The sequence below is a fragment of the Myxocyprinus asiaticus genome, chromosome 50 (assembly GCF_019703515.2).
Source record: "Myxocyprinus asiaticus isolate MX2 ecotype Aquarium Trade chromosome 50, UBuf_Myxa_2, whole genome shotgun sequence".
NCBI classification, from domain to species: Eukaryota; Metazoa; Chordata; class Actinopteri; order Cypriniformes; family Catostomidae; genus Myxocyprinus; species Myxocyprinus asiaticus.
The window spans coordinates 11,155,401-11,181,601 of record NC_059393.1 but is presented as its reverse complement, the minus strand read 5'-3'; the positions used below and the strand labels follow the sequence as shown (position 1 = coordinate 11,181,601).

Here is a 26,201-nt window from a genome sequence, read left to right as displayed (position 1 = left end):
GGGCAGTGGGGAGGATTCTTGGGAGGTGAACAGGTGCACCTGTGCCCGTCGAATTGACTCCAAATCAGCTGGACCACCTGAAGGTGGAGTCTCCACTCTCCCTTGAGGGTAACCTGTTGTGACGGCACGTCCGCCGAAGTGTTGAGGTTGCCCAGGATGTGAGTGGCTTGCAGCAACTTGGTGCTGCTGACTCCGTTGGAGGAGACGGCGGGCGAGTTGTGACATACAGCGGGAGCGCAGACTGCCTTGGTGGTTGACATATGCTACCACTGCCATGCTGTCTGTCCGAACTAGCACGTGCTTGCCCTGGATCAATGGCCGGAACCTCCGCAGGGCGAGCAGAATTGCCAGTAACTCGAGGCAGTTGATGTGCCGACGTAGCCGCGGACCCATCCAGAGGCCGGCGGCTGCGTGCCCGTTGCCAACAGCGCCCCTGCCCATTTTGGAGGCATCTGTTGTGACCAGGGGAACATCTGCTCGTAGAAACGAGAGGTCGGTCCAAGGGCTGAAAAGACGGTGACAGACCGACGTAATGGCCACGCGGTGTGTCCCGTGGCGCCATGCCCGTCTCGGGACTCGAGTCTGGAGCCAATGCTGAAGCGGCCTCATATGCATCAACCTGAGCGGGGTGGCCACCGCTGAGGATGCCGTATGCCCCAGGAGCCTCTGAAAAAGTTTCAGTGGAACCGCTGTTTTCTGTTTGAACGCCTTCAAACAGGCCAGCACCGACTGGGCACGCTTCGTAAAGTGCGCCATCAAGGAGACTGAGTCCAACTCCAAACCGAGAAAAGAGATGCTCTGAACCGGGAGGAGCTTGCTCTTTTCCCAGTTGACCTGAAGCCCTAGTCGGCTGAGGTGTGAGAGCACCAGGTCCCTGTGTGTGCATAACATGTTTCGAGAGTGAGCCAAGATTAGCCAGTCGTCGAGATAGTTGAGAATGCGAATGCCCACCTCCCTTAACGGGGCAAGGGCAGCCTCTGCGATCTTCGTAAAGACGCGAGGAGACAGGGACAGGCCGAAAGGGAGGACTTTGTACCGATACGCCTGACCCTCGAACACGAACCGCAGGAAGGGTCTGTGTCAAGGAAGGATCGAGACGTGAAAGTACGCATCCTTCGGGTCTACCGCCGCGAACCAATCTTGATGCCGGACGCTCGCTAGAATGCGTTTTTGCGTCAGCATCTCAAACGGGAGTCTGTGTAAAGCCCAGTTCAGTACTCGCAGGTCCAAGATTGGCCGCAACCCACCGCCTTTTTTTCGGTACAATGAAGTAGGGGCTGTAAAACCCTTTCTTCATCTCGGCTGGAGGGACAGGTTCTATCGCGTCCTTCCGTAGGAGGGTAGTGATCTCCGCGCAAGGTAGCAGCGTTTTCGTCTTTCACCAAGGTGAAGTGGACACCGCTGGACCTGGGCGGATGCCCGGCGAAGTGAATCGTGCAGCCGAGTCGGACGGTAAGGACCAGCCCTCGTGACGGACTGGAAAGCGCAAGCCATGCGTCCAAGTTCCGCGCAAGGGGGACCAAGGGACAACGTCATCGAATGTACCGGCAGTTGGGGCCTCACGGCAGGGCGGAGCTCGAGGTGCCGCACCACGTCATGGCCGTGCCGAGTCCGAGGACATCGAAGCACTTACCTGGCTCTTTGTGACCACCCGGAACAGCCTGGGAAGGGGGAGGAAAAGGCCTGTCCTCGTGACCCACAGGAGAGCCATGGCGTGCAGGGCGGAGGCGGCTTGTCCAGCGGCACCGTAGAGACGACGTAAACCTACAGGCCTTGGACAGGGGCTTTGGGCACCCGCGCCAGGTGGCGGCGCTCTGCGGGCATAGGTGCACCGCGAGCGCCTTTATCCACCGGGGGATTGCCGCATAACCCTTGGCCGCCCCACTATCGAGGGTAGTGAGTGCGGGGAAGCTGAAAAGATCGGGACCGGGCAGTAAAAAGTGCCTCCCGCGACCTTGTCAGCTCTTCATGCACTTCCGGGAAGAAAGGAACGGGGCGGGGTGTGGCTTTGAGTGGCACCGCGAGCCCAGGAACCAGTCACCGAGCCGCGAGGGTTCAGGGAAGAGCGGTGAATTCCACTCTAACCGATGCTCGCGGCTGCCCGGGAAAGCATGTCGTCATCTCCGCGTCAGCCTGTGACTGGGCGATCGACCCCGAAGGGAGGAGCCCAGCTGAGGCTTCCGACTGGACGAGCCCGCTCTCCGATGCTGCGCTCGAGGGCTCATCACTTTCACGGGCTCCGAATAAGAGGTCGAACTCGCCGTGAGACGAGCCGGTGGACTCACCCGGAAGCCCGATCGGGGCAGACGAGCGTGCTGGGGAATGGGAGGTCCACGGGGGGATACCCGGTCCCATTGGGGTCCCCAAATCGCCCCCAGTGCTAGCCGCGCTGGCCTCAAACCCGTGGGTAAAAGGACCAAGGCGGGAGCCTCTGGGGTGGCTCACTTTCTTACGAAGGCGAGCCGCGACCGCAACGTTGCCATGGACATATTCTTGCAATGAGAACATGACCATCCACGAACGCTGTCTCCGCGTGAGCAGTGCCCAGACACGAAAGACAGTGATCGTGACCGTTAGAAGGCGAGAGATAACGAGCACAACCAGGAATAACACACAATCGGAAAAGCATCTTTAAAAAGACGCGTCTTTAAAAAGACGTTCCGTGTGTGCGCTCTTTTAGAGAAATATATACTCTTTTAGAGGGAAAAAATGCTCTTTCAGAAAATATACTCTCTAGTTTTTCTGCCGAAGCGCCCATGGGCATTCTCTGCAGTGCACCAGTGCAGAGGAGGGAGAAGCCGCTGAAATGCGCCGTCAGATCCAGCAGAGGTGAATGAACAGTAGTATTCAACTCAGTGAGCATGACCGTTCGGCTCCGAAGAGAAAATCTGAATGAGTGGTTGCATACCAGCTCCTTTTATACCCGTATGTTCGGGGGAGTGGCATGCAAATACCACTCGCCAATTTTCATTGGCCTTTTATCAAAGACCAGAGGTGTCTCGGGCTCACAAGAGTGACCCCTAGTGTCACTACATCGACACCAACGTCGAGTGAGTGACAGATAGGGAACTTTTTTTTTTTTGCAAAAAAATGCTAAGTGCAGCAGCAAAATGTTTTCGGGTTTACCCCTTCATCAGTGCTAAATACCTATGAGCACACACCTGCAATCATTTACAGTACAAGCCTTTAGCTTAAACATTCTAATATTAAACATTTAACTGGTTCAAACGTCAACAATCAAGACACATAGTCATAGACATTCCAAGAAACATTACTTGTATCTATATATATGTATATATAAAAAAAACACATTACATTTTAGGATCAAATATACATTATTTCCAATTGATATAAAATATATTTTTGTACATTGATATAGAAAGAAAATTTTGTACAGCCCCATTGTTTCTATTTTTCATCCATTCATTGTTGGTCTAGACTTCGGTATATATACATACACATACACATACACATACATATACACTACAATTAACCTTGTACAGTTCTGTATATCTAGAAAAAAAAAATCATTTAATAACTTAACAACATTTCAATCTACAAAAACAACCCAAAGAAAGATTGTCACTCATTCCCAGAGGATACACTGAATTCAAATAAAAAATCCATCTACATTCCCTCTGTAAAAGTCTACGTTCGATATTCCCTCCTCTATGGTGAAGTTTAATTTGTTCAATCACTAGAAAGTTCAATTCAGAAATGGAGTGATTCACCTCACTAAAATGATGTGCAATGGCAGATTTTAGCAAAAGTAAAAATTCAAATGAAAGTTAATTTTCATCTCTATTTTTAGTGTTTATTTTAAAACAAGACAAACTTGGTATCATTTTAATATTCAGTCTGTTAGCTAGCATCTTGCATAGTCTTTTAATTCTTATCTACCCAGCAGAAGTGACTAGCCAGGTAATGGGGTACATTGCAACACTGCATTACAACATGCCCAATTAGATCAAACTATATGCAATTCAATGCAGACAGATATTACGTTTACATAATTCCCCTTTGTGTGTGTGCATGCATGTGTTTGTGTGTGTGTGTGACATCAATTCAAGCATTATTTCGGCCAATGCTGTGACTTTGTTGTGTATTTATTGTCAAGTGTCAAACTTATTGCTTTATTATTTATGACAAAGTTAATAAATATGGCTTATATTGACATAATATTTTAGTTTATCTTCTATTTATTTTAATTAGATCAGATACAGTTGTTAGAAGGGGATTTAAAACTATAATAATGGTAACGTTACAATGTGCCCCTCACCTGTTACAACATGCCCTGCCTATGGGGCACGTTGTAACATTTCACTTGACTTTTTTCCAGGTAGATGGTGCAAAAAAGTATATGCTGTATTCATGAAACAAGTACACATATTTGTACCAGACGTGTAAAATTAAACTGAAATAAGAAAAATTCTTTGAAACCCAAATGCATAACAAACTTAAGAAAACCAAACGTCCTGGCTACTTTCGTAACCTCCGTTCCCTGAGGGAGGGAACGAGACATTTGGGAGCCCCTGGGAGCCCTTGGGAGCCCCAAACGGCCAATGGGAATTGGTGAGTGGAATTTGCATGCCACTCCCCCAAACATACGGGTATAAAAGGAGCTGGCTCGCAACCACTCATTCAGGTTTTGTGCTGAGGAGCCGAGACAGGGTCCCGGCCATTTCAGCGTGTAGTTCAGAGTTGTGGCAGGAGGGACACAACATCTTGTTCCCTCTATCAGGGAAACGGAGGTTAAGAAAGTAACCAGGACGTTCCCTATCTGTCACTCACTCGACGTTGTGTCGATGTAGTGACACTAGAGGTCCCTATACGAAATGCCACAACTAGCTGAACTGTGTTACGTGGACTGGTGGTGCGAGAAGGGAAAGCCATTGCGTGCCTCATAGCCAGCGCACCTGGCTGTCACGTACCTCCCCCAACGCTCCTATGAGCATCGTACAGTCCCCCGCACCTCGGGGACAAGTCGACCGCCCAAAATGGGGACAGGCCGCCCCAGCTGTGGCCTCTTCTCTTTTTTTCTCCCCAAAAAAGAATGGAAATCATTCAGCTGGGGGCCATAAATGTCCGCGTCGGGGGGGTCGGGGGGGGTATCCATTCCCAAGGGGAAGACACCGTGGAGACCACATCCTGCCCAAAGGGGAGGCAATTGTGTGGAAATACGTCACATGGTCTTACCGAGTCTTGACGCCAGTGTCGCATGTAGAGAAGTCCCCATGGTAGGTCCTACCCAGAGGGGACGGAGCTCTACAAACACAGCGACCAGTGGCAAAAGGAAACTCTGCCCAAGGAAGACGTGGGTTTACCAACAGGGAAATCGTCTAGCAGAAGATACATCACACAAGGTTACAAACAGGCAACCAGCGCATGTGGAGCACCTACCCCATTACAGGGCCTAATAGCACACGTACTGGGCCGGCATCGAGTTTCTCCACGAACTCGCCTGCCACAGGGCTAAGGAGGAAGGACATCCAGGGTCCACGAACTCGTGAACATGGCTGGGGGGTAACAAGCACACGTCTTCCCCTCCAGGAGGGGAAAGGCGCTATACGCAAGCGGTACACCCAGCCAGTTGTCCTGCCAACTTACCTGTTTGTACCTGACAACACACAGGATGAACCGGCTCAACCCGGAGATTGAGGAACCACGTGAAGATATTGGGTGTTGCCCAGCCCGCTACTCTACTGATGTCTGCCAAAGAGGCGCCATTGGTCGGATGGAGTGTGCCTGAAGCCCCAAGGGGGGCGGCACATCCTGGGCATGGTATGCCAAAGCAATGGCATCAACGACCCAGTGGGCGATCCTCTGTTTGGAGGCAGCGCTCCCATTCCGCTGTCCTCCGAAGCAGACAAAGAGCTGCTCAGAGCCTCTATAGCTCTGTGTGCGATCCAAGTAGATTTGCAAAGCATGCACCAGACACAGCAACGAAAAGGCTTAGTCTGCCCCCTTCTGGGGCAGCTTCGCTTGCAGGTTCACTACCTGATCCCTAAACGGGGTCATGGAAAACTTGGGCATATAGCTCGGTCGGGGCCTCAGGACCACGTGAGAGTATTCCGGACCGAACTCCAGGCACGTGTCACTGACAGAGTATGCCTGCAGGTACCCTACCCTCTTGATGGATGTGAGCTCAGTCAGGAGGGCAGTCTTCAAGAGACTGACTTTAGCTCAACTGACTCCAGGGCTCAAACAGGGCTCCCCACAGGACCACAGAGAGATCCCATGAGGGAATGAGGCACGGTCTGGGAGGATTGAACCTCCTCGCGCCTTTAAGGAACCTGATGATCAGGTCGTGCTTCCCTAAATACTAATCATCAATTGCATTGTGGTGTGCCGCCACAGTGGCCACGTACACCTTCAAGCTGTACCCCACCAGCCTGTCCTGAAGAAAAGCACCAACCCGACTGCGCATCTCTGGAGGTCTTCGCGTGGGGAAGAACACCACTTAGCGAACAGACGCCACTGCAAGGCATACAGGTGCCTCGTAGAGGGAGCCCTAGCCTGAGTGATCGTGTCTACCACCACGGGTGGTAGGCCACTTAGGTCTTCCGCATCCCGTCCAAGGGCCAGACATGAACATTCCAGAGGTCTCGTCATGGGTGCCACTTTCTCTTCTATTTCCATGTAAATTTTAACCATACATCTGCAAAATTCTCAGACATTCTCAGAAAAATGTTAGTGCTTTCCTTTAAAAAAATCCAGTCATCACATTTGCAATGGTTCTATAGATGTTTTAAAGTTATAACATGTAAGCGGTGGGGCCCGTTGTCATGATTTTCCTTCCTAGACCAGTCCTTCTGAGGCTTTAGGCTAGACTCCTCCTCAGCATTCAGCACTAGAATGAGACGGTCTTGTAAGTACGCATGGCAAACCATTTGCTTAGAACCATGTGATATTTTAATTTAGAAAACCCATATACTTCAGAAAAAGAGAAATATGTCCTTAATCTCAAAATTATGTTAGCAAAATTGATTATTCTCAAAGCTAGAGTCACTCAAAAAAAGCCTTTATATAATAATTTTGCAACACTGATCTTAGAATTTATATTTAAATCCTTTCAATAATGAAAAAACAGAATCCTAGACTTGTAAAAATTATAAAAGTTTTAAAGCTTTTAAAATTCATGTAATTGCCATTTTATTAATTTTCTTTCTTTTCTTTTCTTTCTTTTTTTTTTTGGTGCTTTGTATCTTCTAATTTGTTGTATTGTCTAAACTACTTGCACTTTTTAATTTTTCTACATACTGTCATTTGCTGCAAATGCAAATAAAAACTTGAAGAGAGAGAAAAAAATGTAAGCTGCATCATAAAGTTTTCCGCCTCCGCGGTCACGCGTCTCATTTTCTCTCCTTTTTTAAAATAATTTGGGACATGTGCAAAAGATTTTGGGTGATTGAAGGCCACGAAGGATGCACCCTATGCATCCTCCAAAATATGGCAAACAAAGGCTGTGAAACAAGGCTGCCTTCCAAGTGTCCTCACAATTGAGACGGCCTTCGACATTGCTTGATGACGTGGCAGCCGAGATATCCAACCTAACAAGCCTGCAGCCTTCCGATTGAGAAGCACCAACTTTTTTCGTCATTGCACCCTTGGCCCCGCCCACTGGTACTCACAGTCAGTCACACAGGTAAAGAGGGGAGAGGGCCTGTTATGGGAGATTCATCTACACTTTTTAGTGGACTTACATGTGCCAATCTGGATTTAAATGCTTTTTCTACATAAACATGCACTAAATGAATGGCTTTGTCCGTTATCATGCATCTTCTGCAGTTTTTAAAAGACGCGATGTCAAGTTATAACTCTAAAAAGGAGACCACGAAGGTACCTGCGAAGGTGCGAACAAGTGCAAAGTAAATTAATCATAAGATTAAGACACATTTATATTTTTCTTTTTACAGTATTATTAGACACAGATCACACATCTTGCTGAATAATGCGCACGCCTGACAGAAACGCAGGAAATAAGTAATTAAAATATTGCTTTGTGGCTATTTGAGACTTCTTAGCAGAAGCAGAGCTTGACAAATCATTAGGGCTTTTCACATTTTCTCAAGAATAAAATTCAGGAAAGAAGATACTATGGATATAAAAATGCAAAAAACTCACATTGAGTGAAAATATGGGCAACTTATCTGGAAAATAACAAAACCATCCTATTCTTTATGTTTATTTACAAATATATATTTCGAGGTGTTGTTTTTATAGGCCCTATTAAAAATATTTAATTTTATTTATACATAATTCCTCCTCCCCTTTTGTTGATCTAAATAAACTTTTACACATGTTATGTGGGTAGTTTATAAGAAATTTCAAGCATTGTCAGCAGTCTATTAAACTATCTAAAATTATTTTAAACAGCATTTGTGTTACTTTAATGGGTAAAACTTATGGTTGTATTTGTTAACATTAGTTCACTACATTAGTTAACATGAACTAACAATAAGCAATACTTAATAATCTTGGTTAATGTTAATTTCTAGATATACTAGTCCATTTTTAACATAAAAAATGTTATAAGTTAACATTAGTTAATACAATATGAACTAACATGAACAAACAATAAACAGTTGTGTTTTTACAAATTGACATTAGCCAAGATTAATAAATGCTGGAAAATTGTATTATACATTGTTAATGATACCTAATGCAAACCTTGTTGTAAAATGTTACCCAATAATTATCATACTTACAGTTTCCATGACCTCATATTAACTGAGACATTGGTTTGTTTGTACAAAATAAGGCGATAAAATGGTGAATTGTCACAGCACCTAAAATACATATATTCCCTTATGTATGTACATTTTAACATAACATATTCATGTTAGGAAAAATGCTTTTGGACACATTATTTGTCATCTACTGAGCTATACAGTAAAGTGCTTCTTTTTTTAGTGCTTTCTATAAAAATAAAAAAAAAACTCTGCTCATCATATTTGCAGTGATTCTATGGATGTTTAAAAGTTATGACAATTTTCACACTGGGGAGCCCATTTTCATGATTTCGCCTAGGGCCCCATAAACCCACGGGCCAGCCCTGACTGGACCCGACGCAAAACCATAAGTAAACAGTTTCATTCACAAATATTTCAAATGTCATGACTTTTATAGTTAAGGTGTCGCTGTGCTTGAGTGATCAGTTTAATGTATTCCGATGCAATATATTGGGTGTACGTTATGTGTAAACCCTGAAATTTAGTTTATAATGTTGTGGAGCTTGTTGTTCATTTGAGTTTCAAATATGACTTTATTTGAGGTGATGCATGATGTTAGACAATCATAAAAGTGGGTGTTTACATTGAAGTCTTAAAGGGCCAGAGAGCTTAAAACCGAGCATTTCAGACAGAGGGCCAGAGACAGGTTGGAAAATGATTATATTACTAAATTATGACTGTTTTGGTGCAAAAAAACTTCACTAACTTTATAAGTGGACCTCAGGGCAGATAATACAATTCATATTGTGTGTATATATATATATATATATATATATATATATAATGAGTATGTCATGACCCTTTTAATGTTACTATTCATTACATTTATTAAATACATGTCATTAATGACTTTGGCAAAAAGAAGTCCAGGCGTGTGCAGTTTTTTTGCACAAAAAGTGACTGCAAAGATCTACCCAAACATGGATGGCACTAAACTCACAATGTTGTGCTTTAGTGTGCCAGATTATACCTATTGCATTTTTCGCCTCTTTGTATATTGTTTAATTCTTGGGACGTCAATCTAAAATCTTGCCTAGGGCGCCAACAGTGTCTTGGCCGGCCCTGCATGGAATAATTCAATATATTGATTAAAATGAGTACATTTGATATTTTAGCGAGTTTTATAAATGTTAGGCTTTATAATAAGACAATAATAACAGTCATCATGAATGAGATGCACAGAGCAATAAATATGAAGTAGCTGCTGATAAACTTAAAGCTACACTATGTAACTTTTTTTTGTTAAAAAAATAACAAAATGTTATTAATGAGAGAGTGCAACAAAAATCCATCTTCCAAACCATGTCTTTACTTTACCCAAATACTCTTTGATAAACCTATAATAATGATTTATATTTTAGAGCTGTCAGGACGGATTTCACGGGAAATTGCATACAAACGTCATTCGCCCGTGCGTGTTGACGTCATATCCGTACACAGAAAAAATATGCTTCGGCTACTGTAGCGCATGTATGGTGTGGAAGTTGTGTGAAGCTGAAAGTTTGTTGTCACAACGAATGAGAAAAATTGACCATGGATCATTCAAAACAGCAAACCTCCGGGGAATCACCGATTGTAAAAACAAAGAAACTCCCATCAGACCAGATTCTACAAGGAAAAAGTGAAAGCGACAGAGTCCGTAATAAAACCCGAATCAACATCGGCTTGGCTTTTCAGAGGTAGCGACAACTCTAAGATCCGAAAGGATTTAAAAGCGACCCAGAGATGGCTTTTTTCTTACTCAACAGGTAAGATATTTTATTGATATGGTTTATGTATAGTTGTATAATCACATCTGTGTGTGTGTGTGTAGTGAAATACAATAATTATACTGTAATCGGTGCAGAACATTTCACTTGCTAGCACACGTGTGTATTTTTCTTTATAACAGCAATAATTTATATAAATAAATCGTTTAGTTCTAGGCTTGCCAAGGACATGTGAGTCTTGAAATTATGTTGACCACTGGTTGGTAACAATGACAATCTATAAATTAGTTACTACTGTGGTCTATTTGGCCAGAATATCCTGCAGTTATAAAAAAGTTACAACGTTTGACCTTATCAGACTTGCAATCGTTATGTCTAATGTTATCAAACGTTGCCTGACTTTTGTAATGTCATTTATTTCAAAACATCAATGTTTCCAATAAGTCAAAACAACAGCATAAGATATGGCACTTACCTGCTCAGATGACATGTTTTTGGAAATCCGTCTTTTCTTTTCTTTTGTTATTTATTTGTCCATTCACTCTGATAAGATGGCCTGTATCAGTGCGTACACTCGAGCAGAGGAACAGAGCTGAAGCACAACCAAAACAATGTTCTTCCGCATGATGCATGCAGTTTTATTTTTTAACTGCTAGAGGGCCAAAACTTACAGTGTAGCTTTAATTTTCTGTAGGAAGGGCTGTCACTAGTTTCAAAGCTTCTACTTTTATGGCTTGCATATATACTGTATTTACGTATATTGAGGGATGGCCTGGTCATCAAAGGAAATGTGATTATGGAGACAAGTTAAGAAAAGGTCTCAACACAATCACTAAAGGAATAATCCCTGATAGCACACCTACATCACCATGACATCTATTTGATGTGTGTAACACATCTATAAGACGCTTCCTTTCGTATGATTAAAGAACAATTCATCAGATGTCTCTGAGATGTTTATTATTTCAAATGTATGCAAAGCTGCCCCTTTTAACATTATCAGGTGTTAACAGAATGCAATGCTTTCCAGATTAAATGCTCTTGAATCAGCGGATATATTCCAAGAGATTGACCTTTAAATGAATGTACAAATGCTTGTGCTCACTGTATTAACATTAATTAATAGTAATACAGCGGCCATTATGTTTTTTTGTTTGTTTTTTTGTTTTTTTAACCTTATTTTAAATGTAGCCAAGTGGAGAAATGTAATGTAATTTAACTCTAGTCATAAATTGGATGTGGCCCCTTTAAGACCGGAGTGTTGTGACACAGGAGTTTGGTGACACCCGCTTTCCGGCACTGTCTCATGCTGGTCAGAATGTGAGAACATGTATTGCGCAAGTGAGCTCCCAGTTTTGTTCATCGTTTGAGTATTCTTTGGGTAAATATCAAATTTTACACAAGCTGCTTAATTCTGTCAATTCCATTAAATATGTGTTCAAAAGAGTTGTATGTAAAAATTTTGTGTTTATTGTGGGTTATTTTTGAAGGATGCATATGGATTGCATGTGTGAAGTTTGACCACGTTCTGTGCACACATGTGAGAACTGGGTATGTAACTTTAGTATTAATCATATCTCATTTAATGATTTATAGCCCAGAGTGTTTTCCAGTTTAGTGAATAACTGTAATATGTGTTATATGTGAGAACATGTTTAATGAGAATTCTATTGTTTTAAACTGCAATACATGTGTTTAAAGCCTGGTTAAAAATGTATAAAATGCATGTGTTAAAGGCATAAAATACTGTGAGTATTTAATCAAGTACTTGAATGTTTAAAATGCTGTGAATGATATAAGCATGTTTTAAGGTTATGTATGCTGAAGCATATGGGTAAGATAATGTTCTGTTTGTATTTTCTTTTGACATTATCTACCGTATTTTTTTACTGTATTTCTTTGTACCATATTTCATTTGTTGTATTTTGTTGAACCATATTTCATTACCATATTTCATTTTAGTATTAAATTTTTATTGTAATTCATAATTTCCTTTTGTTTTATACAATACGGCCCCATCGATTGCTGTTCTTTTTCTGAAACAGCTGTCAGATAAAACACCCCAAAAAAAGAGTTTTGTGCACTTCACGCATCACTAAGATATGCAAGAAATTTATTAGTGTTACATAACAGTGATAACATCTTCATTAAACGGTTAGAATGTGGAAAATGTAGAATCTACTTCTCAGTTAGTTATTGTATCTAGAAGTAGTTCTGGGTTCTGAAGAGTTTCTATATCAATATGAATAGAAAAAGTTCCATCTGGATTGATGGGAACAGCAACGGGGAGACGAACAGCCATCCTTGACAGTGTCATCTAGAGCAGAAGTTACAAAAGTTAGGAATGTACAATACATTTCTTTTTATTATTATTATTGTATCTATTCTAAATAATTTAAAGAAAAACTATTGGCCTCTGACCTCTGGAATCCTAGCAATGATATTCAGGGTCCTCTGGGTTGGCAAGGCCACGGTCAGATCAACTTCTTTCTCACTGTTCGTAGCTCTTTCAAGCTTGAATCCAGCCCGGAGAGCTGCCATAGTGATGTGCTTAGACAGCCTAAGTGATGCCCCAGAGAAGAGAAAATAATTAACACTATTTTCCATTTTAACATATCAAAAACATTTTTGGTGACGTGTTTGATGAACTATACTTTTTGGCGTAGGTGGTGACAATTATTGGAAGCCTCTCCCATTCCAGCTCTAGACGGACAGCAGGGAATTCTCCAAGAACACCGGCCTCAGCTTTAGCAGTAACAGCATATTGTTGACACTCTGGACCCCAAGCCAACTTGGCCTAAAAAAGTATGTTTGTGCTTAATGGTAATGAAGTCAATTTGCTTTAGTATGAAGAAAAACATACTTTTATTTTGTTTTGGAATCACAAGAGTTCCAGTCTTACAGTGACTTTGTGTTTGCTTAGCAGGACACCATCAGCACAAATCTTCAAGTTGTCATTTTCAGCAATTGAGGAAATGATGAGCTGCACTCTTGCAGTTGGCTTGTCAAAGTATACAGCAAGTTGGTAGCCCAGCAGCTTTTGATCAACTCTTACGGCACGGACAATGATAGCAAAAACAGGTGGAACAGAATTCCCAAGGAACTTAGCCTGAAAACATGAACAATAACCATTGAACCAGGACATTTTAGTTGTTCACCAAAGTTCAGCTTTGGGTTTTGTGTTATTATGAACAAAATGTATACATTTAATAAAACAAATTGATTCACCTGTTTCCGAATAGCCTCAAAGCTTGATCCAGTGCTTCCACTGCTAACTGCCTTTGAGGCTCCATGGGGTGCCATGTACTGCAGGCAAAGTAAAGTTTTTATTTTCAAGCATTTCAAGATAAATAATAGAAACCAGACAAATTAAATATAGTAAAAATCTTAACAATATATTTTTAATATTTTTTTTACTATATTTAATTTGTCTGGTTTCTATTATTTATCTTGATATATATATAATCTTTATTAATTAATCTATATGAATCTTCATCTATATATATATATATATTTATAATTACCCGATCTTTGTGGAATTTCCTGAAGGGCTCAATCATGGTGGCAGTCTGTAAATCAATCAATACAAAATAACTCAGTGCAATCAGAATACTTCATGAAGATATTTATGATACAAATATTAGCTGTCACCAACAAGCAACACTCTGTGTCACCTTAGTTATGCGAGAGCTGGACATCGAGGAGCTTGAACTGCTGGAACTGATGATGCGGCTTCTGCGGCTGCTGCGGCTACTGCTGCTTTCAGAAGAGACAGGAACTTCTTTTGCTTCAGTCTCCAGGATTTCCCTCAGTTTCATCAGGATGCTCTTTCCCTCTGGAGTGTCCTCATCAACAAGATTGATTTGCTTAAGAAGCCTCTCAGCAGCTCTAGGGCCAACTTGAACCTCAAGCTCGAGTTTTTCAACTGCAGGACCTTCACCTGAAGCCAGAATGACAAACCATTAGCATTATATTTTTATAACTTTATATAACTTTAAATTTGTCTTTAAGAATACCTCTTGCTACTGAAACATGGACTGAGTGCTGTCCAATTATGTAGAACAGAGGAGCATTCTCAATAAAAGCAGCATTGTGTGAATGCACCTCAATGCATCCCTTGATTTCAATATATGGGACAGCAAGACAGAAGGTCTTGTGGAATGGAGTAGCAGCTCTCACAGCTGGCATATCAGGATCAGTGTTCTCAGAGGACTGTAAAAATTAAGTAAAAAGAAAAATTAATTAACGTAAAAAATGCCAATTTATAACTTTAAGTAGTCAACATTTTTCCACATCTCCACCTCCATGTGTGTGTTTAAAGCTTACACGGTCACCAGCATAGGGCGTCTTTTGCATGGACAATTCAGGTACCAAGGAAACAATTCTCTCTGCAGAGGGATCTTCAATGTTTCTGACCACAGCAATAGTCTCAAAGCTTTCGGAACAAGAACAGGATAGGATACAAGACCACAGGAGTTGGCATTTTTTAACCTTTTTAATCTTTCAGAAACCTTTCGGATCCTCCAGAAATTCACTTAAAATGTTTGCTACATCAATAGAATTTACATTGCATTACCTCATAGTAATAATATGTTCAGGAACCTCAACAGGCAGAGCCTCCACCTTGTAATTGCCCTTGAGAATATCTGCTCTTGCAACCACTTTTCCAGGGACAATTGTGTGGATCTTTCCTTTGGCCATAACAGCAGCTTGAATCCAGGCAGTGTTAACTCCCATCACAGCAAAGGTCTGCAGAGCAATACTGGAGGAAGAATTAGGGAGATTATGTTTGTTGTACACATTTTTTATCATATCTTTTACATGTGTCAGTGAAAGTGTACCTTGGTTTAACTTCTGCTCGGATTTGAACATCAGTCCTCTTCAACTGTTCAAGAGTGATGGTCTCAGGCTGCTCAGGGAGAGGAGGTGTAATGGTAGCCTGAACTAAAAGGATGAACAGAACAATATCAAAGTAAGGAGTGACCCTGTTATAACTGCAGAAGACTAATGCAGAATGAAAAATTCAAGGAAAAAAACTCACTATTGACAGATGCAGCAGCAACTGCAGCAGTGTAGAAACTGAACTCCATGGGCACACCAACTGCTGTTGGAAAGATACGACGCACTTCAGCTGCTAGCAGAGGTTTGGCATATTGCAATGCAATTCCTTCCTGCAAAGCTTTCAGGGCCTCCTTCAACAGTTCACGTGGTTTGGGTCCAGTGGCAATCTGGGAATAGTTTTCATTTAACAGTCATCTAATTTTGAGAACTGCTAATGTGGGAGAAAACATTAAGTATAATACAATACCGGTATTGCTTGTTCAATGATGGTTTTGTCAATGTTGACAAAAGCCACTTCCTGTCCAAGCAATTTTATGTAGACTGAAGCCAAAGGTTGATCAGTTGGCAGAGCCTTCCAGTTTGTGAGCTTGAGGGAAAAAAACAGAGAAATTATATGTATTTTACCTAAGTCATATTTTTGAAACTACTTAAAATTAATCAATAAAGTGGAAATCATAACTTACTGCTCTTAGGGTGCGCTTTATCTTGGTGATACGGTCAACACTTTCATCTGCTGCTGGAGATTGCAAAAGAGCCTCCTGGATACCTTCAGTTCTTACACCAATCTGTTTGAGAGAAACCATAAAGTGAAGACTATTAAAAAAATCAAGACAATAAATCAGTTTGTTGAAAAACATCCCCTTTTTGGTGACCCACCTCAAGAACATCAGCAGCAGCTCCAGCAATGTAGGCACGTGCTTTTGCTACTACAGCTCTAGGCAGGATGGTGGCAGCATCATTGATCATGTAGGCACTACCAGCAGCTCCAATCATAAGAGGAGCTTTACAGGTAAAGAGATATTGATGCCATTAAATTCTTTAATTAATCAGCAGAATTTAATTCTAGGAGATTTTTTAAACATTTTAAGAAGCATTCACTTTGCCCTCTCTTAAATGACTTCTGAAAATCAGCAAGACTTACTATGATAGATGTCCAGCTGAAGGGCTCTGCTGAAGTGGTAGCTAAGCCTGTCCAACATAGGGCTCAAGAGCTTTATGGCAACATTAGCTGCACCAGCACTGAAATGGATACACATAATCACATTAGGCTTGTGCTTATGTAAAGTGATAAGAAAACATTTGTAAAATTATTTGCTATTCTTACACAGTTGCCATATCAGGAGCAGTGATTCTGGTCAATGACTTGATGTGGGAATAGGCAAAGCTTGCAACCTGCATGTTAGTCTCAATCCTTAATGCACCAGCAAGACCGGAGATGAGAGCCACTGAGGGTCTGGTCTCAAACAATGCAATACAAGCAACCATACGCACTTCAGGGTGGAGAGCCCTGTCCAGTAGGAGCTGCAGGGCCATTGGCTGAACCTGAAGTAGGAAACAAGACTAGTTGAATATCTGAAGAAAACATGCACAAACATTTTAACATTTTTAATTCCTACAGCATAATATCTGACACTTACCAATTTGGGCTCTTTTTTGGCAATGTTCCTCATGGCCATGATGGCATCAACCTGGACTCTAATGGGCAGAGAAGCACCTGCAGTTTTCAGTCCTGGCAGGTGTTTCATGATAGTTTTAAAACTAGCAGGGTGACCAGCATTGCCCAGAACTTTCAGGGCCAAAGTAATTTCATGAATATCATTCTTGGCAATGGCTTCTGCTGAAATGTCATGGAGGGGCTGAGGAGTGTGATGCACATATACAGTAATTAGAAAGTACAGTAAAACAAACTAATCCCTAACAGAAATGTTTGGAATGGATTAGGTATTTACCCTGAGGAGCTCTGCAGGGCAAGTAGGAACTTCAACACAGTACTTGGCAATCATAGAACCATATCCAAGCATGACAACTTCACGCAGAGCTGGGATTGTAGCGATTTTCTCATGCATTGCCAGACTCTGTTCAAAAAGATATGAAAATGATTAGTTTGTTGTAGACAAAATTTGAAGAACTGCACTTTGAGTAGAGTAAAATGTACCCACAGCAGTCAACTGGATGGTGTCCAAATCAGCTGTGACCATTTGCAGAGCAACCACAAGTGCCTGAATGAACTCAGCAATGGTACATTCACCAGACAGGAATTTCTCCTTGATGAATTTTAGAATTACTGGTGTACCAACAGCAGGAAGAGCATCCAAAAGCCAGTGCCTAACAGATGAATATTTTTTGGTTAAAAAAATAGAAGCATTACCTTTTATCAGTATTGCTTTCAACTGTCCAACACTTTACCTGTAAACGGGTTTGTCCTTGAACTGAGCCCAGATGGCCTCGATATTCTCCAAGGTGGCAACACGCAGGAGCTGGACGAGCTGAACATACTTAAGTGGAGCTTCATCATGGACCATGGCCACATTGTGTTCAACCAGGTGCTTTAAGACCTCCACAATCTAGAAGGCATCAGACCAATGTTCAAATGAAGTCTTGACAGTTCAATAGATACAGCTGTAGAAGTTACCTGTAATATTTTCCCTTTAAATCAAGGATTTAAACTTATTTATGGTAAATTACTTGAATAAAACAATTAACTGAACCTGGGCTGGTGCATCACTGATCCTCAGGAGTTGGATTGGAGTCTGAAGAATCTCAGATGCGAACTCATATTGCAGGGATCCACGGGCCAAATAATCAGATTTAATTGGAACAATTGGGGTATTCTCAATTTCAACAAAAGCCAAGGTTTGTCTGAAACAGAAAAAACTATTTCTCAACTTTCATTTGATAAAATATTAAATTGTATAATCAATATTGATTATTATTTTTTTTTCTAATGGAAATCAAAGAGGCTCGATCATACTTTGCTTCCATCTGGGCAGCACCATGGATCTCATTGAAGGGTGAGTACTGATACAGTTCCACAACTGTTGCCTCTGAGATCAGTACACCATTAGCAGCTGGTTTCATGATGTAGTTGTAAGTTGCTGCTTCAACCAAACTCTTGACCCTCTGTTAAGAAAAGATAAGAAAAGTACTGTGAGTACCCATTTTCCTTATACTGAGCAAACCTCTAATTTCTTAGCTGTCTATTGCATTACCTTGGTGCATTCAACACACTTCTCAGTGTACGTTAAGCCAACGTCCTTCTTGATTCTCTCCTTGCAGTGGCTCAGATCCTTAGACTTGGTGACAATAATGTGGTTGGCCTTTGGATCCTCATTGATGACATAGTGGGTCCTGCACACTCCCTGAACTCCAGCCTTAGAGAACAAGTAGAAAAGTGAGATTGCAGATCTTTTAAATAGATGAAATTTGTACTTACATTTACATATTTGGCAGATGCTTTTATCCAAAGTGACTTACAGTGCACTTATTACAGGGACAATCCCTCTGGAGCAACCTGCCTTTCTCAAGGACACAATGGTGATGGCTGTGGGGATTGAACCAGCAACCAGTTATGTGCTTTAGCCCACTATGCCACCACCACTCACACTTAAATCACTTTCTCACCTCTTGCAGCTCATAGATGTTCTGGGTCTTCTTTAGGTTGAGCTGAATGATGTTGAGGATTCCTCTGTGCAAGTTCATGACAGTAGGGGAGACTCCTGTGGGGGCAAATACCTTTCCAACCACACCATTAGCATACTCAAACTTGATGGGAATCTGGAGTTCAGCTGCCAGTGCTGAAGTGAGCTTAGTGGCTGGAACAAAAGAATCCTTGGGCCAGATGCCACTGTACTCATAGAGCAGAGGATCCAGGAGCTGCAAGGGAGCATTTGCATTTTAATTGCTGATTGTTGCTTTTAACAGCTGGTGCTAGCTAGAACGTTTAGTAATGTCTCACAGTGGAACACCTACAATTGCTTCAGAGCTTAGTAGGATTTACCTTCATCAGGAAGGTATTCTCTGTCACAGCACTGAGGAGAACCTTGCTGCTGACTTTTACACCAGCTCTTGCCAGACCTTCATGAGGGAGACCGCCCAAAAGCAGAGCCTCATACTTGTACACGTAGGTTTTATCAAGGGCAAACTCAGGAACTGAAGAGAGTTGAGTTAATTAATTCCTGTTTTTAATTTTTTTTTTATTTTTTATTATTGTTAAGTTAAGTGCTTAATTATGACAACTACTTTTGCTAAGCATTAATGCAATATTTTAATGCAATATTTTAAATTGAAATGAAAACAACTGCAAAATCATAAAACTTACCAAGGTTGATCTGCTGACTTGCTAAAAGAAACAAATAAGACAATATAATTTAGATTTCAAGAGATGTAATTTGTTCTTATGGGAAATCACCCTTAAATACAAAGCAAAAATTCTCAGTCTGACTTACCCACAAGGGCTACCATCAGGGTAAGCACAACAGCTCTCATTGCTGATGGTTTGTGAAGAACTTGAGGAACAGATCTTTTATAGTAGTTTGTTGCTGACCAAATATTAATTCTTTAATTAATTATTAACATATGTTTTATGTGTTTAAAGACATGCAAGACAACATTTAGTTGTTCAACTGATTTGAACAAAGATATCAATAAAAGGTTAGGTTACCCTGGCCTGTTATCATGTCATCCCCCAGGCCAATGTCCACAGTGAAACACAGATTTATTTATTTTTTTCATATCCAAGATTATAATTGTTTTGTTTTTTTGTTTTTTTAAGATTTCATTACTTTACTTTTTTACAAACTAATCTCATGAAAATTTGTCACAGTAGTATGCGGTAGCAAATTCGTAACAATTTGCATGAGTCAATTCACACAAAATCGCACGAGTTATACAACCACCAATGAGAGATGCTTCCCTCGTGTCAATGTACTTCCCGATGTGGCATTTGTTCCATGTTAATCCCAAACTGTATTTCCGTAACTTTAACCCATAACCAAAACCCCCTCCCTAAACCTATCCATGGAGTGTAACACCTTACCCTAACCAGAGCGTAAACATACCCATGATATTAAAGGGATAGTTCACCCAATATCTCATAATTTACTCATCCTCATGCCCTTCCAGATGTGTATAACTTTCCTTCTTCTGCAGAACCCAAACAAAGATTTTGAAAAGAATATTTCAGCTCTGAAGTTCCTCACAATGCAAATGAACAGTGACCAGAACTCAGAAGGTCCAAAAAGGACATAAAGGCAGCATAAAAGTAGTCCATAAGACTCCAGTGGTTAAATCCATGTCTTCAGAAGCAATATGATTGGTGAAAGTGAGAAACAGATCAATATTTAAGTCCCTTTTACTGTAAGTCTACATTTTCACTTTCACTTACACATTATGGTGTGGAAGTGACATTCACTTTCACATTCATCCACCTACTGGTTGGGGCAGTTCAAAGATGGAGATTTGTAGTAAAAAAAGGACATAAATATTGATCTTTCTCACCCACACCCATCATATTTCTTCAGAAAACATGGATTAAACCACTAGAGTTGTTGCTGCTTTAATGTACCTTCTGCTCACTATTCACTTGCATTATGAGGACCAGCAGAGCTGAGATATTCTTCCATAAATCTTTGTTTGTGTTCTGCTGAAGAAAGAAAGTAATACATATCTGGGATAACATGAGGGTGAGTAAATGATGAGAGAATTTTCATTTTTGGATGAACTATCCCTTTAATGTTAAAAGCCCTAATGTGTAATATGGAAGAAAGTGCCTCTTCTGGTTTCTGAATGCATGTTCATGAAGCGTATGTGATTGGTTGATGTATAAGTCGTATGTTTCGTACAAATAAATTTGTACGAATTAGTACGAATTCGCCACCTCATAGTATTTTGACAAATTATCATGAGACTATGTTGTTTTTAACATATCAAAAAATACAGATGAATGATCTTTTCAGATATCACATATGAATGGCTACTGATTATACAGTATATACAGTAAACAGAACAAGAATACTTTTTGCTTTTGTCATTGTATGCCGTATCATTAGGATAAATTTTCACTGGATTTAGAGCATAGTCAAACTCGCTAATTAGAACGTTGGGTCCGCAGGCTGTACTTTTGTCCATGTAGTGTATGTTGACATACTTGGCTTGATTGTAGGTTAGGTTACCCTGGCCCGTTATAGTTCACCCAAAAATGAAAATTTTCTCATTATTTACTCACCCTCATGCAGGCCCGCCCAAACTCCCAACTGGGCCCCTGAAAACGTATGTAATGCTGTTATATGTTGGAGCGCTTGTAATTGTCATGGGCAATGCGTGCGCGTGATCTCCAGCGGGCGATCTCCGGACATCGTAGAAATTTCGGGGATGTTGATCTATCTCTCTTGGGCCCCCCTCAGTGGCTGGGCCCCTGAAAACTGTCCCTTTCCAAAATCATAGACAGTCAGCATAAACTTCATCCATATGACACTAGCTGTTAAATTAATGTCTTTTAAAGTGACAACTCTTATGAGACAGGGATGTAGTTTTTATCAGCTCAAGTTTTGTTCAGAAATTACCAGGCTGCTACAGTGACCACATCTGAGGATGAACTAGTTGAAAAAATATGAGATTTTTTATTAGATTTTGCAAAGTTTGAAACGTTTTTGGCATTGAAAATTTGAAAGAAATTAAAGAGTACTGCTTGAAGCAGATTGTGTGATTAAGTGATTATTTAAAGAGATACCACTTTGTTGCATGTCATACTACATTCACTAATAAAATAATAAGTAAATACTTTAGCCCACTTACTTTAACGCTTTAACATTCTGGAAAGCATGTCCAAGAAAGGAATCCTTTCTTTTTCTGTAACATCTCTTAGGTTCATAATACCTCTTAGGTTCATAATACATACACAAATTCGGGACACACTTAATGATCGCTGATATAGCTCAGAAAAGAAGGACCGGCTACTGTGTTGAATCACTTGAGTGTCGGCTGGGGAAGCTATGGCTGTTCAGTAAGTCGCTGTTTAGGAGAGCAGAGGAAGGACAGCATTCTCCGGATGGAAGTTTAACTGTTAGCTGTTTGGCAAAGTTGTTTACTTACAATAATACTTGAATATGTCTTCTGGTAGGGTTGTTGAAGCTGATATTTGTTGTCATGCTTTAATGAATTGAACATTACCCTGGGGATATTGTGTTTACTGATCACAATGTGTTTAGCAGGCTATGTTTTCTGGTGAAGTTACTGTAACATATTTACAAATATTCATGACTTCTTAGTATTTTATAACAGTGCTGCAATTTAGAGATTCCTTAAGTGCGTGTGTTCCCAAGTGTGTAGCCGCTCTTTTCTTATTTATTTTACCCCAGTCACCAAAAGGTCAATTTAAAATTGCATCTAATAGCCACAGGGTAGATCCCCATGACTTTGTATGCTCACCTCAAGTTGTTTATAATGAGGAAATTTTATAGCACAGTAAGGTATGTATTATTTTGTTTAGCGAGTAACTAGCACTCTATTATAACTTTACTTCTAAAGAAACTGTTAAGGAAATTGTTTATTATTGTAATTATTATTTTGCATATTTCTTCTTATTATTTTCATGTTTAATAAAGTATATTGCATCCTAAACATTACTGAATCCCATTTTGTGTTTTTTTATTTACAGTCTTATAGCTCATAGTGCATAGACTTCTATTGTAGTACCACGGTTCACTTGCATTGTCCACTGAGGCTGTAGAATGTAATATAAAAATAAAGTGTCTTCAATTGAACTCATATCAGCCATTTCACGAGTTTCACCTCTTTAATTGATATGTGTAGTACAATAAAAACATTAATGTATAGTGAATAAAACACTTGAATAATCATAATAAAATATGAATATACATACAGGATACAAACTATTTTTGGGGGGTTTTATCTGACTTTTCTCTGTTAAAGACTACTTCCAGTCTCTGCAAGTGCTCAGGGAAAGTGGGCGAGTACACTAGTATGTCATCAAGGTACACTAGCATGATCTAAAAAATTAGATCACCCATGGAAGCCTGCATAAGATGTTGAAATGTTGAAGGTCCATTGCAAACTCCAATGGGCATCCGAGAATACTCAAAGATCCCAAATGGAGTCGTAAATGCAGACTTATACCTGATGATATCCACTTGCTAAATCAATTGAAGAAAATAACTTTGCTCCTTGTAGTGCATCAAAGCTTTCATCTGTCCTAGGCAAAGGAAACACATCTTGCTTGGTCTTTGAGTTCAGCTCCCTGTAATTGACACAAAGCCTGAGACTGCCATCAGTTTTCCTAATTAGCACGATAGGTGAAGCATAAGCACTAGTGCTTTCTTGGATAACTCCTTTCTTAAGGATCTTGGTGATATGTCCTCTGACTTCCCTATACTGAGTAGGTGGGATACGCCTATAAGTCTGGGCCAACAAGGTCTTCATCCTCGAAAGAGCAAAAACATCAGAGTACTTCATCAACAAATCACTCAGCTCTGCCTGCTGTTCAGAAGAACCACCAATATGTAGCTTGTTGAGAAACTTGTTGGAGCTGTCCTCCAATAACTGACTGTCTTTTGTGTTTACACTGATCTCATAAATATCAGCAGAATTTCTCTGAAATTTCACCTCACATATCTCATTGGACTTCACACTCTCGACACAAGACAGAGTGCCAAGTCTAGTTCTGCCCTGTAAGTAGATTTCTTCTGGGGAGAGATTCACAACCTGTACAGGAAATGTCCTGGTTACTTTCGTAACCTCCATTCCCTGCTGGAGGGAACGAGATGTTGTGTCGATGTAGTGACACTAGGGGTCACTCTTGGGAGCCCCAAACACCTCTGCTTTTTTTTAAAAAGGCCAATGAGAATTGGCGAGTGGAATTTGCCTGCCTCTCCCCCAGACATATAGGTATAAAAGGAGCTGGTATGCAACCACTCATTCAGGAGCCGAGACCAGGTCCCGGCCATTTCAACAGGTAGTTCAGCATTGTGGCAAGAGGGACACAAAGTCTCGTTCCCTCCATCAGGGAACGGAGGTTATGAAAGTAACCAGGATGTTCCCTATCTGTCACTCACTTGACGTTGTGTCGATTTAGTGACACTAGGGGTCCCTATACAAAACGGCACAACTATCTGAACTGTGTTACGTGAACTGGTGGTGTGTGATGGGCAGACCGCTGTGTGCCTCTTAGCCAGCACACCAGGCCGTCATATAACCTCCCCCAACGCTCTTATGAGCGTCGAACGGTCCATCAGGAACAAGTCACTGCCTAACTATAGGGACAGGCTAGCCCAGCCGAGGCCTCTTTCCCTCTCTTTTCTCCCCAAAAAGAGTGGAATTTGTTAACTGACTGGGAGCCATAAGTTTCTGCTTCAGGGGGTGTCCCTCCCAAGGGGAAGACACCGCAGATACCACACCCCACCCATAAAGAGGGGGGGGTGGTATTTTGAGTGGAATACGTCACATGGTCTTACCGAGTCTTGTCGGTAGTATGTCATGTGGAGAGGTCCCATGGTAGGTCCTACCCGAAGGGGGAGGAGTTTCTACAGAGCATGGTGACCGGGGGCAGAGGGGCCTCTGCCCAAGGAAGATGCAGTTTGCCGACAGGAAAATGATTTTGCAGAAAATATCACATGGGGTCGCCTTCGGGGAACCAGCACATGTGGAACACCTATCTCAGTACAGGGGCTCATTAGCACCCGTACCGGGCCGGTCAGCGAGTTTCTCCGCAAAATCAACTGCCAGAGGGCTAAGGAGGAAAGTCATCCAGGGATCACAGTCTGTGAACATGACTGGGAGTCAAGAGCACACGTCTTCACCTCAAGGGAGGGGAAAGGAGCTATGCGCAAGCAGTACACCGGGCCAGCTGTCCCGGAACTTACCTGCTCGTGCTTGCCAAATACACGGGACGAGACCGGCTCAACCCGGAGATTGTAGAACCTTGCAAGAGTGTTGGGTGTTGCCCAGCCCGCTGCTCTGCAAATGTCTGCCAAAGAGGCACCAATGGCCAGGGCCCAGGAGGCCGCCACACTCCTGGTAGAGTGGGCTCATAACCCCGCAGGGGCGTTCTCTGCACTCCATGGGTGCAGAGGGGGAGAAGCCGCTGAAATGTGCTGTAAATCCAGCAGTTTTGAGGTGTGTCTTTGGAGGGAATTGAATTCAGTGCACTGAATACAACCGCTCAGCTCCAAAGAGAAAATCTGCATGAGTGGTTGCATACCAGCTCCTTTCATACCCGTATGTCCAGGGGAGTGGCATGCAAATTCCACTCGCCAATTCTCATTGGCCTTTTTTAAATAAAGCAGAGGTGTTTGGGGCTCCCAAGAGTGACCCCTAGTGTCACTACAATATCGAGTGAGTGACAGATAGGGAACAACAGTTTTCTAACTCAAGATAAGTCTGATAAGTCTTAGGTAAGGTATGTCTAAACCGCTGGCAGCTGTAATCTTCAGCCAACCTGCTGTGGACAGCATGCCTTCATCCTCCACAGACAGGTGTTCTCTGAAGAAACTTTCAGAAATAGTACTGACTTGGCTTCCTGTATCAAGTAAACAAGATGCCATTACTCCACTAATCTTTAGATTAGTGACAGGACATTTTCCCACAGCACGCTGGAGTATTCAGTCACAACAAGTATCGATATTGGCTGAGCCTATGGACTATGAGGGTGCAAGTTTTTTTCTCCTGCACTGACGATTTAGCATTCTCTGTGACAGTCTGTTTGTTTTTCTTCATACACCTCTTACCTATGTGTCCTACACCAATACACCGGAAACATATTGGCAGGCCATCATCTGTAAACCTGGGCTGCATCTTGGGTTTACTATGAGCTGTAGGTTCTGACTTAGTGCACTGCAAAATGAGTTTCTTGACAGCTTGTGTTAGCTCTGCTATAGATTTTCGTTGTTCTGCTACAATTTTTAAA

General features: G+C 41.6%; 1 protein-coding gene and 2 long non-coding RNA genes across 3 annotated transcripts; 2 read left to right on the top strand and 1 right to left on the bottom strand.

The window, feature by feature from the left end:
* Positions 1 to 11,734: 11,734 nt before the first annotated feature.
* On the top strand, positions 11,735 to 14,265 carry LOC127438661 (uncharacterized). The gene is made up of 6 exons (XR_007896782.1): positions 11,735 to 11,822; positions 11,932 to 11,992; positions 13,108 to 13,246; positions 13,365 to 13,522; positions 13,684 to 13,758; positions 14,121 to 14,265. It is a non-coding gene; the product is annotated as an uncharacterized LOC127438661 (long non-coding RNA).
* On the bottom strand, positions 11,999 to 19,783 carry LOC127438659 (vitellogenin-like). The gene is made up of 28 exons (XM_051694379.1): positions 19,729 to 19,783; positions 19,602 to 19,622; positions 19,281 to 19,432; positions 18,905 to 19,156; positions 18,493 to 18,654; positions 18,255 to 18,403; positions 17,992 to 18,142; positions 17,690 to 17,847; positions 17,443 to 17,608; positions 17,233 to 17,358; positions 16,921 to 17,139; positions 16,608 to 16,825; positions 16,425 to 16,522; positions 16,160 to 16,284; positions 15,967 to 16,068; positions 15,750 to 15,869; positions 15,483 to 15,669; positions 15,283 to 15,385; positions 15,018 to 15,203; positions 14,768 to 14,876; positions 14,458 to 14,653; positions 14,116 to 14,381; positions 13,966 to 14,010; positions 13,670 to 13,747; positions 13,344 to 13,550; positions 13,096 to 13,238; positions 12,863 to 13,001; positions 11,999 to 12,758 (listed from the first exon to the last, which is right to left on the bottom strand). The coding sequence occupies exons 1-28, from the start codon at positions 19,766 to 19,768 to the stop codon at positions 12,627 to 12,629; spliced, it is 4,050 nt and encodes a 1,349-aa protein (XP_051550339.1). The 5' UTR covers positions 19,769 to 19,783; the 3' UTR covers positions 11,999 to 12,626.
* LOC127438662 (uncharacterized) lies at positions 18,007 to 18,898 on the top strand. The gene is made up of 4 exons (XR_007896783.1): positions 18,007 to 18,136; positions 18,241 to 18,294; positions 18,560 to 18,674; positions 18,774 to 18,898. It is a non-coding gene; the product is annotated as an uncharacterized LOC127438662 (long non-coding RNA).
* Positions 19,784 to 26,201: the final 6,418 nt, after the last annotated feature.

Excerpts from the sequence above, each read along its gene's own strand:
- LOC127438659 (XM_051694379.1), bottom strand. The coding sequence starts at position 19,768 with ATGAGAGCTGTTGTGCTTACCCTGATGGTAGCCCTTGTGG. Across the intron at positions 17,359-17,442 it reads ACACCATCCAGTTGACTGCT|AGTCTGGCAATGCATGAGAA; the intron begins GTGGGTACATTT and ends CTTTTTGAACAG. Across the intron at positions 14,382-14,457 it reads CCATGTTTCAGTAGCAAGAG|GTGAAGGTCCTGCAGTTGAA; the intron begins GTATTCTTAAAG and ends TTCTGGCTTCAG.